At 44.0% G+C, this 16,305-nt stretch overlaps 1 protein-coding gene across 1 annotated transcript in view; it reads right to left on the bottom strand.

Moving 5' to 3' along the window:
• The window catches only part of Aoah (acyloxyacyl hydrolase), a 212,685-nt gene that overhangs the window by 111,992 nt on the left and 84,388 nt on the right, over positions 1 to 16,305 (bottom strand). Inside the window, exons 5-6 of the mRNA XM_036188387.1 lie at positions 8,671 to 8,730; positions 3,704 to 3,774 (exon numbers count right to left, since the gene is read on the bottom strand). Coding sequence (XP_036044280.1) covers positions 3,704 to 3,774; positions 8,671 to 8,730 — 131 coding nt within the window. The remainder of the gene's footprint in view (positions 1 to 3,703; positions 3,775 to 8,670; positions 8,731 to 16,305) is intronic.

Below are 16,305 nucleotides of genomic sequence, written 5' to 3'. Positions count from 1 at the left end.
TTAAATGATCTCCTTTATAAGAGCTGCCATGGTCAGGGCGTCTCTTCACAGCAGCAGAACACTGACTAAGACAATTGTCTTTAACCCTTGTTAAGAAACACTTTTATTTTAACCACTCACTGTAAGAATCTTGGGCATTTAATGGTCATTAGCTAGTAACACACTCTTCCTTATGAGACTGGGTAGCCAAGAACACAGGCATGATAACATAAATCAGACCAAAGTTATGGATACTCTAAGAGGAAGGACACTCCGTGCCTTGCTACCAGACTCTTCCTGTAGCAAAATGGCAGCACTACTTTCCCCTCCATTCGGGGGAAATCAGATATAGGACAGCAGAAGTTTGCAGTCATGGGGCAGGATGAGGCTGTGCCTGGAATCTAAAATTTAGCCTTAGTAACATGGGACTTTGTGGGATTTTGTAATTTTTTTTTTTAATCAAAGGCATCCAAATGGAGCTCAAAACAAGTGTGGTGGACATTTACAATCTATTTGTTCACCTAAAGAAGAGGGCTGGGAGTCTAGAGGGTCAATGGGAGCAGAGGGTAATCTGTGGCCACCAGATCTGTGGCCACTGAAGAGTAACTTTACCTGTTTGAAAGGGGACAATAATAGTGCCTGCCTCAACAAACACAATGGTCCTTGATGTCCTTGATGTACAGAAAGCATCAGCTAATTTGTTCTGATGATGATTACTGAACCACAGGTTGGTTTGAAGGGCAAATGAGGCTTCACTTGTGTGTGCTTTGTAAGTCATAAATTACCAAATACATTATGGTGTGGTACAAACTATAATTGAATCACAGTGGCTTTTAAAAAAAGAATAAAACGTGCTGTTTTTGCTTTTATCGTAAAGGAATAATTTTCTTTTTAAGTTGGGCCAAGAAAATCCATGGCCCCAGATGCTCCTGAATTCAAAATTTCAAAGGTAGTTCAATTAAAGAGTTATCACTTGGATATCTTTGGAAACTTCAATGGTGCCATTAATGGAGAGGGGTCCCAAATCAGCTCAAATCAGGCTGATGAAATGACTGGACACCTGGGGAGCGGGCTACACCTCAGCCTTGAAGCATCTTCTTTCATGTCTGACAGTCCCTTCTCCTCATAACCTGAGGCTTTCTGTGCCTAACCCCATCCCCAGAAAGGGGTGAAGCTACTGGTTCTGGGATTCAGGCCAGCTGGCTGCAGGGCTCTTGTTGGCGGATGAGCTAGGAAAAGTTTGTCACTCTTCAATTCTTAAGAGACCCTGAATGTGGGTCAGAATCACAGCTGCCTCCTCTTTTCTCCAGCTATCATAATGGCAGCCTAGAGATGATCTTCAGCAAATGTAGTCCCCATGAAGCTCAAGAGATAATGAATGGTGGAGCATAGGAAAACTTTTATCATGGCTTGAATTATGTTCATCTCCCAGTAACTGTCAACTGGGCCTTAACACAGGTAGGTCTTTGTAGATGTAATTCAGTTAATTTGATGTCCTGAGAATGGACCTTCATCAAATACAACAGGCAGGCTCTAAGAGGTAAAACAAACATTGGGGTGGGGGATGATGTAATGGAAAGTGGAGGTGGGGATTGGAGGGGTGCAGCTATAAGGATTGATGGCTTCCACAGCACCCAGGAAGAGGCAAGGAATGATTCTACCAGGAGCATCTGTTAGAGGACCATAGACCTGATGCCCTTGGCTTTGAATTTCTGGTTTCCAGGACTAAGAGAGCATACATTGTGCCTTTTTGTTGCAGCAGCAGCAGCAGCAGCAGCAACTGACCCAGCTCCTTAGAGCATCCCTGCAGCCTGTCTCTGGTACCTGTGAGCATTCTCATGTCTTCCTTTCTTCTACCTATGACATCCAGGCTGGAGCAGAATGGAATAAAGTAATAGGAGCTCCTACAGGAAAGCAAGAGAAAACAGGTGGCCAAGAAGATGCTGCTGTGGTCTACATGAACAGCTCACATCCATTAAACCGTTACTTGTGTATGTATTATTTTAGCTCTGTCTCCTGATGCACAAGCAATTGTTGGACACAGATAGCCAGGAGTCACATTTGAGGACAAATTATCCAAGACCTACCTAGAGAATGTTTGGGAAAATGTAGTACTCTCTCACTAGGTTGGTTTTTAAGGCTCTCAAATGGTGCTGAGGTAGCAAGGGTTCAACTTACAGTTTGATTTTAGATATGGGAAAACAAGTCCAAAGACATTAAGGGGCTCATGTTCTTTAAATCAACTCAAGATTAAAAACAAACAACAAACAAACAAACAAAACAATAAAACTCTGAAAAGGAGTATAAAGGATACATAGAGCTACATACACCCAGGGGTGGAGGTGTTGGGTCCTCATTGGCCTGGGGGTGTTACTTTTTTTGTGGCTTGGAGAGATGATTTAGAGCTAAAATGTCCCTAGATGCTTCTGTGCAGAAGGCTTGGTTGCCAGGTGGTGGCACTGTGGAAGAGCATGGGGCTTCATCAGAGGAAGCTCTTTGAGAGTTAGCCTTTGAAAGGAGTGTGTGTGAGTTTTCCTTGAGCTGTCCATTCTTCTTACTAACACAGAGAGCGAGGAGAAAGCTGGACTATTTTGATTCTCAAGTCATCATGTGTCTTACTGTTTGGAATATTAATTCTATGATGTTTCGTTTAAGCTCGGACATAGGGTGAAGCTCAGATCTGGGGTCGTTTTGCTGCTGTCCTTTACAGCACTGGTGACTGAACCAAGACCTCTGTGCTAGCTGGGATAATGGTCTACTATTGAGCCTCATCAGTCAGCCTGGGAAATGACATTGACCTGTTTATTGGGGGGGTGGATGGTTGGAGGGTTGTAGAATTTGGGGCAGTGTCTTTCTGTGGTTACAGGCATGACCAGTGCTGTCTGTGAGGAGTGGAAGAAGCCCTGAGTGAGAGAATTCCTGAGTAAATGTGTGCTGCTGACATGGGCACAGCCATGTAAAGGACCTTATCGACTCAGACCCATGGGAAAGTGGCAAAGCCTTTTCCCTAGGGTGAAGCCTTTCTCTGGCTTGTATAGATGTTGATAGTGTATGCAGAAGATGTCTATCATCGTTTCCTCCATCTTGATATTTACTGCCTGAAGACTACTACCTCACAGACTCTGCTCCTACAGAGATGAACTAAACCTGCCTCCTTGGTCCAGCTGTATACCATAAACTTGCCTCCTGGTTTAACTGTGTAATAACTCCTCTTCCTAGTTCAGCTGTGTGCAATAAGCCTGCCTCTCTGTTCTACTCTATATAGTAAACACACTGAGCTTTAGGGGTCCTGAGGTTTCTCCATCAGAGAGCCAGGTCCACCCAACCCCAGCATTTCTTTCTGTCTCTGTATGCTGTTTTTTCTTCATTCCTTCACCACCTGAATCAGGTAAAGTCCCTAAAGCAGTGCAGGAATGTGGCAGCCAACCTCTTCCATATGTTATGTGGCAAGAAGAGGCTTCCCCCGAGTCTTAAGTAATAATTGCCTGAAACCCTCACTGGGACACTGCTCACTGGGGCTGAGATTTCCTGTGATACATTTCCAAATTTATTTTGTTCAAAGTGGGTTTCTCTTTTAGTTTCCGTACAAGCTGTGTTTTGAGCAAGAAACATGATCAGTTTCAGGAGGATGCCTTTTAAATATGCACATCAGTTTAGACCCCAGAAAACAAAGACAAGCCAAGAGATGTCACAACTGCTTCGATAGTAGAAATAGTATACATACAATTCAATTTTCTGGCAGATCTTGGACAAAAATGGTAGTGAACAAATATTGGGACCACTTCTAGGATATTTCTGGGGAGATAAAAAGGAGATTTGATTAACTCAAGGAATGGTTCCCACCAAAAGACCCCTCTGTTGTCCCAATGGCTGGACCCAAACCTGGTTCCATTGTGTTTATCCAGATGTAGTTTTTGCTCATGTCCCCACATCCCATATTCATTCTGTCTCCTATACAGAGGCCTGTGCTGGTTCCTGGGATTGGAACTCAGTCTTCCCCTTCATCCAGCCATCTGCTCCCACCTTCATAGCCACCCTCACACTTCACTTCTTCCCAAATAGGTCTTGCCTGCTTTGTCCAGGCACTCAAACAACATTTCTCTTCAGAATTGCTTTGAAAATAGGCTTAAAATGCTTTTAAATAAAGCAATTCTATCCTATCGGGATGTTAAGGAGATGCTTATAGGGAGACACAGTTGAGTACCACCAGCCCTGAATCCCTCGGGTGCCTGTGAGGTGTACTTGTAAGCATTAACATGATTTTCATCCTGGCCGAGAGCTGGTAACATTCTCAGAACATCAATGAGGTATTGTACGGGTCTTTGAGATATCTTCCCGGCATTCCAGGCCTAGAGGAGCAACACCCACATCTATGCAAAGCACAGGGATGGCCTCAGCTCACCATGTGGGTGGAGTTACCAGCTTTTGGCATTAGTTGTGGGGTCCAAAGCATAGGCACTAATAGGGGCTCTTTAGGAACCCTGCAGGGAATGCTGATGACTCAGAATTAGGCAAAAAGGAGATGGTGGGAAGTAAGGCAGAAATGCAGGAGGCTTTATAACTCGAGATACAGTCCATATCTAGTCATACTAGTCATACTGAACTGGGCAGGGTGGATTCTGACAATCTGTCTTTCCTCATTTTTTTTTTTTTTCATATTGTTCTCATGCCCACTTTCTTAGGTTATTCTGCAGCCACTAAGGCTTGAGAAACACTGTTCCCGATCCTTGTCACTCAAGATATGGTTATAGTGTCAATGCCACCTAGGAGCCTCAAGAAATGCACAGCCCTCCCCACAACATATCACAAGACAGTCTGTATTTCAACGAGATTTTCAATGTGCATACCAAAGTGAAGAAGTCTCAATCCTGCCACATGATGTGGACACATGTAAAGACTTGGCGTATTAGGGGATGGTAAAACATTTCAGTCTTTCTGGAACATTGGGATCTATAGAACCCCATGAACCATGAAAGAAACAAGACATTATGACAGCTTAGGATTCATCTTCCTATTACCCTGAGGACAGTAGAGAATCCTTGAAGGGGTCAGATAGGGGTCTATATTTGTATCTTAAAAGGATATCTAGGGATGGGTTTCTTAGGGAAGGAAGAAGGAGAAGAACTCATTGGAGCTGCAAGACTGGGCTTCCTAGCCTCAGGCTGCCTGTGTACTGTGTGACAGCCTCTGCTTGCCAGATGTCAGCAGCACAAATAAAGTGTCAAGTGCCAAGTGTCTCCTATCCTGGGCTGGAGGTGAGGATCAAAACTGGACCTGTTAGGAACCACACTGATGTCACATAGGGTGTAGGGCAGTGACAGTGGAGGCAGGGGTGCTTTAGTAGGTTAAAGTCGAAGACTTAGGGTCTGACTGAGGTCAGAATTGTTGACACATAATAGAACAAACATTAGCATGACCTTATACAAAACATTGGTACCAGCTTGCAAGCACAGACACATTCTGAGACTTAAGTCAGCTGCATTCAGATGTTGGAGCTCCTTCTCTTAGTATTTACCTTAGTCTGAAAGTCTGTCTAATTATTCTAATGACAACGTAGAGTTCAACACTGATGATAACCAACAGAAAAAAATTACACGAATAGTCTTATAATTACTACACAAGAGGTACAATAGAATAAAATTTTATAATTACACAATTGTTCATTGTCAAAATCTATCTGGAAGGCTGCTGCTGCCTTTGCTGTTCATCACAAAGATACTGAGGTCAGGAAGTATGCAGTAGCCAATGCAGCATGTCCAGAGTCGTCCTGTTTCTTCGGTCCAGAGAGGGCTATTCTCATCTTCTCTTTGTGTCACTCATAGGGTCAAAGACAATTGTTCCCAAGCTACCTTTCCAACTCCAATGTACTTGCAAAGACAAACTGAGATAGACATGCAAGCTACACCACAGAAATCCTCGCTTCCACATGCTTGCCAGACCCCACCTTTCAATGTGAACTTTGCTAGACAGAGTCAGGTGGTCTGTTAATAATGTAGAAAAGGGGTTAAAGTTCTGAATTTGGCTGGATCCAAATCTGTCTGAAAGGAAGGTGTAGAATGTAGACAGTCTCTGGGGACAGTGCAATCTAGCCAGCTTCCCTCGCCAGATGGTGAGTGATGCAGAGCAACAAATGGGGCTTGGATACAGACCATGGGGTGAAGGATATAAACAAGGTCAAAGTGTGTGTGCATGGGATTAAATCATTTTCCTATACACATCTAACCTGAAATTAAATTTCTAATTCAATTGCTTTTTGACTCTGTTTATATTATATTACCTGGATTTCACTGTTCTGGGCTGGGTTTTGAACTCATGTGAACATAGGCATGTGTTAGCTTCCCAGGTGACTATATTGGCCAGGTAGACCTGTGCTTAGTGCTCTGTGTACAGAAGCACAGGCTGTTCCCAGCAGAATTCCATACCCACAGAGACCAATTCAAAGGTGCTCCTCAGGTTCAGCACTGAGGAGGCCTGGTCAGCGAGTTATCAGCATAGTAGACACATTGGATTTGGAAAGAGCTATTCATGGATTTATGTGATGCATTGCCCATGTACTAGTTACATAGAGAACTGATTTAGTTGAGAAAAACTATCCAGTTTGTATAGGTGAAAATTAAGTAAAATATCCATATTTCAGCTATTCTAAACAATTGGTGTATATGTTCTCTTCTAAATACTCAAAAATTCTCCTGGACTTTCCCGAGATCCACACTTTTTCTTCAGCTTTTGATGCCTTCCATAACAAATAACTTTTCACCAGTCCAGATTTTTTAAAAGATAATTCTTTTTATTAAAGATTAATTCTTATTTTTTCTGTTATGTCTGTGTCTGTGTGTCTGTGTGTCTGTGTGTGCGTTTGTACTTGAGAGTGCAATGCCCTCAGAGGCCAGAAGAGGTCGCTAGATTCCCTGGAGCTGGAGTTGCAGGAAGTTGTAGACTGTCTGAAATGGATGCTGGGAATCAAGTTTCGGTCCTCTGCAAGAGCAGTACATGCTCTTAACCTCCGGGCCGTATCTCCAGCTCCTCCCAGTCCAGCTTTTCTAGGAGAGGGCTGTGAGGAAGAGTTCTCTGGGTCTTGGCTAGTAGGTCTTCAGTCATACTAGCCATCAAGTAGAATTAATTACAGCAAATATTCCCTGAGCAGATTGTCAAAGACACATTTTTCCCTAATTATTTTAATCTGGAGTGTAAACACATCAAGAGAAACTTCTGGGGGAAGTTTTCTTCTCTTAATTGTTGAGACAATCCATGGATCCCCCTCCCTTTTTTTTTTTGAAATTGGAATCCTGCCTCACCAATTATGCTTTCAAAAAAAAATTGTAAAATCCTAATTAGCCTTTGAGTTTGTGCCAAGGCAGTTTGTGCCAGTAAAATAAACAATGTCCTAAAATAAGTCTTAAACCTGAGCTGAGTGGAACAAAAGGCAAGCCACACTGTCCTCCATTCTGCCCAGGTTTCTGCAAATGCTGGTCATGGGGATTTTGTGGCGTTTCTGCTTCTTAGTCAGCACCTTAAGCAGACTAGCTGAACTGGCCACCACTGCCCTTTAATTATTCTGTGACCAGCAGTGAGTGGTGAAGCTGACATCATGACTGATTAACCAATTATGTAGAGATGTCTCTGTGGCACCACTTAACTTGGCTCAGCCTTGTTCATCAAAACTCACAGGATCCCTTCAGGTTGCCATCTGAAAATATTGTATAGGGCGCACAGAAGGAAACCGAGTGCTTATTATTTAAACGTGATTGGACAGTCTGTGTGTTCCGTTGCTGAGTCTGGTCAGCCTGGACCTCAGTGTTTTCCCTTTGTTTCTTTGTTGCTAGATCAATACTGTTAGATGCTTTGCCTGATGGTGAATGCTGAGGGACGCTGGCAGAGGAGACGATGACAGGGCCTGTGAGGCCTCACTGTCACCGTGCCCAGCATCCAGCCTACTTTCCTACTTACCTTTCAACGGGGACTGGCTTGCCCCACTTACAAGAACTGAAAGTGTAATTGCTGAGGCAGGGTTTCAACAATTCCATAGAAAGGAGCCTACGTCGACCACTCAACTGGCTGGTTTGAGCTAAGCGTTCTCACTATTGAGAAAGAGGGCGAATGGAGCTGAGCCGCAGTGGTGGTGACTTTCACGTTCCCGGTCCTAAGTCCTCTGCAGGGTAGCAGGCGCTTTGAATATCTAAGTTCTATGAGTCCTTTTACAGAAGATGCTATCATTGGCCTAATCCCACAACTCAGTGACGTGAAACACTGCCTGATGTCGTGCTTTAGAAAGAGGAAGAGAGGAGGCCACAACTTTCTCTAGAACGGTCTGTCAGAGAACTGGGGTTTCTCAACTTGGCGATGCCATCAGAGTGTTACAGTGTGTGTGTGTGGGGTGATGGCTAGTGCTGCTGTCATGCAGCAGGCAGACGACAGAGATGGGGTTTGATACCACAGAGCGCATGGCAGCTCCTACAGAGGAGCCAGCCCTAAATGTCAGAGTACTGGGGCTGGCACTGCCTGCCATAGAGCGGAGGCAGAGTGAAGAGACAGAAAATGGAAATGAGCTCATGTTCTTATTTCAGTCCAAAGTGACTGTAGTATTGCTGGGCTTTGTCCAGAGAAGCCTCTGGCGTTTGGAGTGTGAAAGCAGGGCCTGTGAAGGAGAGCACGCTAAGGAGAAGGCTGGCCTGCTACCAGGTGATTGCTTACCATGGTGGAGGACCTCTTGAGGATGTGTCTCGCCTTCTCCACTGTAAATTTCCAGGCCTCCTATGGGAGCAAAATGAGATAACACTATAATTCCTATTTCACCTGTAATTTATCTGTCTTTTCTAAAATTAGAATCCAAGTCTACAGATATGCAATAAATGAACTATTCCACTAACATGAGATGAATTAGTTTACAGAAAGGCAATTTATTGTTACTAGATGTCCTCAATAAGACTTTGCACCATGGGCTATGCTAATTACTTTTCAAATGTTACTTCATGCAGTCTTTATCACAGCCCCCAAAGGACATCACCATGGCACTCGATGAAGAAGGCAAATGTCCTAAAGCAAAGACGCTGCCTCCAGGTTGGTAAGCAGCGCTGGCAGACTGTATTCTGAACCTCTGCTCCCTGACAGCCGTGTGTGCTGGCATCCCTGTCCCTGAGCGAGTGGCCCCTCTGTAAATTCTGTCCCCAATAGAGCATCAACAGCCCTGCGGATCTAACAGCACTGCTGGGGCAACCACTGCTGGGCAAACTCACTCCATCTATCACTTCCCTGCTCCTCTCCTGGCTCTCTCTCTCTGCTGTTCTCTCACATTCATTCTGGAGCATTTAACTACACCTTTGAGGTATGCACACACTGGAAAGAGTTAACTCATCACCAGTGAAGATAGTTATGAGACTCCCAAGGACCAATGTATCTGTGGGAGGCAGACAGGCACAACTTGAGGTTTGGGGAGGGAGCACACCACACGCTGCTTCCCAGCACGGGCATCCCAGACTCGGTGTACATGTGCCGGTCCCTCTGTTCCCCTCCTTGACCTGCCCCTGGGCAGTTCTAAAATCTCCTGCTCAGTCACTGGCATATTCACTGGAAAACTCCATTTCCTACTCTTGCATCTCATCTGAAGCTGAAATAAATGCCCACCCTAGGTCACTGGTAAGGCCATCTTTGTATTGAACACATACATACATACATATATATATATATATGTATATATGTATATATACATATATATATGTATATACATATATATGTGTATATACATGTATATACATATACATACATACATACATACATGATGAAAAGGAGACTTCTCAGATGGAAGCAACAGCAACAAGCCTCATGGGAACTAAGAGCCTCAGCTTTTTAGGCGGATATTCAGGAACCGGGTCACTGTTTAACTTTCGTCTACTGTTGGGGAGCTCCTTTTCCTCCTTGCAGGCCTACGGGTGGGGTGCCAGGAGAGGAGGAGTAGCATGACCCCCTTATTTGAGCTGGAGTCAGAGTTCCCACAAAGAAGGGCTCCAAGCCAACTCCACTCATCCTCCATGGGTAGACACTGAAATTGCCCTCTAGTGCCTGCCTGAAATCCTGCTCCTTTGGCTCCAGTTCAGAGGATAGCAAGCATGTGTCTTAGGTCACAGGCTGGGGGGTAGCTAAGAGTGCACAGCAATAACCCTAAGAAAGATGACCTTCTCCAACTGGTCTTGGTGGCCAGGTTATCTGGTACAGGGTATGCTTCTTAGAAAACAAAAACACCACTGTGCAAAAAAGAAAAGAAGAGAAGAGAAAAGAAAAGAAAAATTGAAAATACCAAGGCACTGAATATGTTCTCTGCTACTCCCCTGGCCATCTAGCCGTATTATAGGATATCCTAACCTCTTTGGGATAGGTTGGCTAAGGCCCTAGTGTGATGGTACTATACAGTAGGCCTCTCTATGCTGCATGCCAATGCCATACCCAGTGTCCATTTCTGTTTGTTGGCATCAGGGACAATAGAATTAATGACAGGACTCACTTTTAAAACATGGATCTCTCTAACATAAAAACTGATTAGAAGATGTCAGACTAAAATTAACCTTCTTGAATTACCTTGGGCTTTTTCTAGGAATTCAGGAAAACCCTGGAAACTGTACACTTGTATAAAGGAATCCCAGGTGTGTCCAGTATAACAGATACCAGACATGCATGCTGATTTAATTTTGGCCACTCTTGTTAGCCTCAAGCTCATTGTCTACATGTGAATCTTCCAGGCCATGTCCTACCGTCTCCATGTGCCCAGCATCCATCTGGGATGCTGAGGCCCATTTAAACCTCTATACGGCCTGGCAGGTGTTCAAAAGATGTTGAAATAAAAGCCAAAAGAAAACATTTATGTTTACTATACTCTCAGTGACAGAGAGATGTGGGGAAAGGGGGAAGGGGGAAGGAAGGTGGAGAGGGAAGGAGAGGGAAAGGTAAGGAAGAGAGAGAGCTAGAGATAGAGAGATAGAGAAGCAGAGGGAAAGAGAGAGGGGAAGGGGGAAAGAGAGGGAGGGGGAAGAGAGGGAGGGGGAGGTAAGGAAAAAGGAGAGGGAGGGGGAAGAGAGGGAGGGGGAAGAAAGGAGAGGGAAATTGCTGCTTTTGGTAGCTGCAGACGAAGGAAAGAGGCCTCTGGAAAAACCCTCAGCATGTGACTAGCCTTGAGAAACCATGTTATTTGATTTAAAGTCTTTATTGTTTGATTGTTTCCTACTTTTCTTTCTTTTTTAATTTTTTTATTATGTGTTTTAATTTTATACATCAGCCATGGGTTCCCCTGTCCTCCCCCCTCCCGCCCCCACCCCCACCTTCCCCCAGCCCCGCCCCTCCATTCCCATGTCCTCCAGGACCAAGACTCCCCTGGGGATTCATTTAAACCTGGTGGATTCAGTACAGGCAGGTCCAGTCCCCTCCTTCCAAGCTGAGCAAAGTGTCCCCACATAAGCCCCAGGTTCCAAACAGCCAGCTCATGCACTAAGGACAGGTCCCGGTCCCACAGCCTGGATGCCTCCCAAGCATTTCAAGCTATTCAGTTGTCTCACTTATCTAGAGGGCCTGATCCAGCTGGGGGCTCCACAGCCTTTGGTTCATAATTCATGTGCTTCCATTTGATTGGCTATTTGTCCCTATTCTTTTTGCAATCTTGGATTCAACCATTCACGATTTTGCAGTCCCTCCTCTTTCTCAACAGTTGGACTCCTGGGGCTCCACCTGGGGCCTGGCTGAGGATCTCTGCATCCACTTCCATCAGTTATTGGATGAGCGTTCCAGCATGACTGTTAGGGTGTTTAGTCATCTGATCAGTAACTTTCAGTCCTTTCCAACCCCATTTCCCTCTTCACCCTCCCTTCCCTGCTGTGTCTCTTATCCCTTCCTGCCTTCATATTGTCTTCCTGTGTGTGACCCACTTAGTTGAATCAGAGTTTCTTGACTGCACAAATGTGGGAGGTTTTGATGGAAGCAGGGATAACTTACCAGCAGCTACACCACTGGAGAAAATGAAGCTCTCATCCCCAGTAGCCATCAACATGTCCTGGCCCTCCCCTCTACCTTCTGTTCTTACATTATTTTTACTTCCTCCCTAACCAAGGAAGTGAAAGACCTTTATAATGAAACTGTAAATTACCAAAGGAAAAACAGAAAATACCAAAAGATGGAAAGGCTTCCATGATCATGGATTGGGATAATTGATATCATGAAAGTTGTTGAATTGCCAAGAAACAGTCTATATGTTCAATATAATTCCCATCAAAATCCCAATGTCAGTATCCACAAAAATAGTAAGAAAATTTTCAAATTACTATGGAAACAGGAAACAAAGATCCCAGATAGTACAGTGATCATGAGCAAAAATCATACCACTAGAGGTGTCAGCATACCTGATCTCAAGCTATTCTGCAAGAAAAACAGCATGGTGCTGGCACAAAATATAATGGAATATAATGGAAGTCTCAAACATAAACCTATATAGATTTAAGCCTGGTTTTGACAAAGATGTCAAAAAATATGCATTGAAGAAAAGGCTGCTTCACCAGTAAATGATTCTGGGACAACTGTCTATATGTAGGTATATGTAGGAGAATTAAACTAGATCCACATATCTCACCCTGTACAAATATCAACTACATATGGACCTTAGTGCGAGAGTGGAAACTTTAAACTGCTGGAGAAGAAAAGCAGGTAAAACTCTTCAAGATACAGACAAGGGCAAGGCCTTTCTTAATGGAGTCTGGTTGCTCAGAAAATAAGGCCAATAGTTGATAAATAGTTCTTCAGAAAACTGCAAAGCTTCTGTACAGGAAAGGAAATAATTGACTGAGTGGAGAGACAGCCTGAAGGATGTGGGAAAATATTTTTTAGCTTTACATCTAATAGAGAATACATAGAATATATAGAGAACTCAAAAACCCAAGCAATAAGAAAACAAGCCACCCAGTCACCAATGAAATATATATATTTAGTTGCTACACTAAATGTACAAATTGGGAGTTCAAAAGAAAAAAAGGAAACTACAAATGGCCAATCAATGGATTTAACAGTGCTCAATATCCCTAACCACTGGGGAAATGCAGATGAAAACTACATTGATGTCCCATCTCACTGACATCAAAATGACAAGTGGGAACAAATGACAAGCATCGGCAGGATCTGGGCAAAAGGAATTCCTTCTACGCTGCTAGTGGGGTGACAAGAAGCTAGTCCTGTTATCTTGGAGCTCTGTGTAGAACTTTAGAAGAAAACTGAAAACAGACCTCCTGTGTGGGCAGGTCCAGTCTGGGTACCTGCCCAAATGACTCCAAGCCAACATATCACAAAGATGATGAGTATCTACTGCAGCACTATCTGTAACAGCTAAGCTATAGAAACAGCCTAGCTGACCGTCAGAGGGATGAATAAAGAAAAAAAATGTATATATATGATTTTTTCAGCCATAAAAAGGATAAAGTAATATTATTTGCAGGAAAACGGATGCAACTGGAGATAGTAAGTGGTTCCTAGGTTTTAAGTAGATTCATAAGTCATATATAGATGACATGACAATAGCAGTTAGACGATGTAGGGGAACAAAGGGGACTGTGGGAAGGCGGGGACGGGAGTAAGGGAAAGGTACAGGAGCATCATAGGACAAATATGTCCAATATACAATGCAAGCTTGTGTTAAAATGCCCTGAAGTCACATACTACTGTGTACAGTTAATATATACAATTAAAAGACTTTTAACTAGTAAAAAGCATCCCTATTATGTTAAGCAAGTAAAATAGGGTTCCTGATTTTACATATACAGAAAAGTAAAGAAATACTGTGGTTGATATAGTGTACACCCCAATAAACTTATCTGGGGTCATAATATTAAACATAGAGGTTCAGCAGTGGTAGCACATGCCTTTAATCCTAGCATTCCAGAGGCAGAAATCCATCCAGATCTCTGTGAGTTCAAGGCCACACTGGAAACAGCCAGGCATGGTGACTCCCAGGCCTTTAATCCCGGGAAGTGATGGCAGAAAGCAGAAAGTATTTAAGGCCTTGTGAGGATGAGGAACTAGGCCTGGTTAAGCTTTTAGGCTTTTGAGCAGCAGTTCAGTTGAGATTCATTTGGATGAGGACTCAGAGGCTTCCAGTCTGAGGAAACAGGATCAGTTGAGAAATTGGCAAGGTGAGGTGGCTGTGGCTTGTTCTGCTTCTCTGATCTTCCAGCATTCACCCCAATACCAGGCCCTGGGTTTGTTTTTATTAATAAGACCTTTTAAGTTCCTGCTACAAAATACACCATAGTCACTGTGGAGGTAATATTCTCCCTTTTGGTCTTGGTGCATTCCAGTTTTAAGAATGAGGACCATTCCGACAATACATGCGTAGTATTCTTGCTGTTGTCCTTAAGTTTGTCATAGCACTGCATCAAAGGCCTCCAACTCCAGAGAGTTCTGTGCTGATTCTGTGGTCCCTGTAGGAGCCCAAGGGCAAGTTCATCAGGGTGCTGCTGCATGGGGGTGCCAGGGGAGGTGGGATGAGGGGCAGAAGGGAGTAGGGGTTGGGTTTCAGGGATAGGCACCAGCTTTTCTAAGGAAGGAGTAAGAACATTCGAGAATAGACAGATGTGGACTCTAACTTGGCCACTTGCTCAGTACCCACCTCAAAATTCTAGCTACATGGATCAGAAGGAAAGTCTACACCTTTACTGGAAAAGGGTAGTATCTAGAAATCAGACATTTGAAGCATTTCTTCGAGACATGGTTTGGATGATACCATATCAAAGCAAAAAGGGCATAGCCTGATGCTTTAGCGTGCTTATGGAGAATAAGTGAAGGGATCGAGGCTTCAAACCCCATAGGCACTCCTTGGTTGGAGTGTGCCTAGAGGGTGTTGGGTACTAGTTTCAATGCTACAGTGATGTGGAGACAGTCCCTCTGATAAAGTCTGCTGGGCCAGGGGCACGGTTACATCCATGCAGCCTCTTTTAACTGAGTCTGTCCTTGGAGTTTCTGGGTGACTATTGTGACTAATGCCTCAGATACTGTTTCTGCATGAGGTCGAAACAATGGTGAGGTACTTTATTCAGCAATGAAGTGAAGAGTATACAGAAGCTGCAGAAGATGCCTTGGTCCCCACCCCTGGGCATCACCCCAGGACAGAAGGCCCCCCTCTTAACTATTTAAGGCACAGATAAGGGCCCTAAACAAGTTCATGGCCTTGAAGGCTCAGGCATGGAGTGCATGGGTGAGTAAATCTGCCATTTGATTCCAGGGGCAGGCCAGCTGTGTGTAATGCTTGAGAGTTTAGGAGCATGCAGAGACTGTTTAGATTATTACACTGTGGACTTGAGAAGGCTTCTCAGTGGTCTTACAGCTTAAGATGAGCTCTTGCTCAAATCTTTTATCATTCCTGAGAAGTATACTCATTCCTGCTTTACAATGTGGTGCACTCAAAAAGGCAGGCAACTCTTCTAGAACTAAAAAGCGTATGGGAGGTCTGACTATGGGAAGAGCCCAAAGCGTTCAGACTTCAAAGCCCATTAAACCTTCCCTTGTTCTACAGTGCCATTAACAATGACAAAAACCAAGTTTCTGCATTTTGATTGAAAAATCATAGATTCAGGATACATCTAGAACTGTTACTCTGGAAGGTACCCCCTATTAGATGAATGTCCCCTACCTTTCATGGCTCAGAGCTATCACTTTGGGCCTCCCTTGATGTCACTAATAGTAGGGCAGCAATGACGACATGTTGAACCACAGGGGACGGAGATTACCAAACAGAGACTGGGGGAGCACTGTGCACCTCAGGCTTCATCTCCTCCTATTACTCAGCCTATATTACTGGTTCGAAGGCAGCACAGCAGGTGCTGAGCTAGGGAGTGCAGGGTTGGAGAGTTCTGTAAAAACAGCTGTTGCCTCCTTGTCTTTGTGAATTTCGACTTTATTTGGGGAATAAGACAAGGCATACCTGGAATGTGTGACAATGAGAAAAGTAAAGGAAACTAGAAAGGATGTCTTTACTGGGAAAAGAGGGATGATGAGCTGGCCTCGGGAAGAAGCAGTCTTACACTATGTTTTCAAAGGCGGAAGTAGGTGGAAAGATAATGAGTATTTTAGTTGTCAGGAATACCATAAGGGTCCAGAGGTATAATGTATGGATCAGTATGTTGAATAATCCAGACATTTTGGCTACAAAAGAAACCTGGATGATGGGTAGAGAGTGGGAGACATTGGGGCATAGTGGCTCATGCCTTTAATCCTTGCATTCTGGAGGCAAAAGCAAGTAGATCTCCATGAGTTCAAGACGAGTATGGTCTACACCAGGGCTATATAGTGAGCCCTTGTCTTTATTCT

This window comes from Onychomys torridus, chromosome 5 (genome assembly GCF_903995425.1).
Source record: "Onychomys torridus chromosome 5, mOncTor1.1, whole genome shotgun sequence".
Classification (NCBI taxonomy): domain Eukaryota; kingdom Metazoa; phylum Chordata; class Mammalia; order Rodentia; family Cricetidae; genus Onychomys; species Onychomys torridus.
The sequence above is the reverse complement of the archived record's forward strand: the minus strand, read 5'-3'. Positions and strand labels throughout refer to the sequence as shown.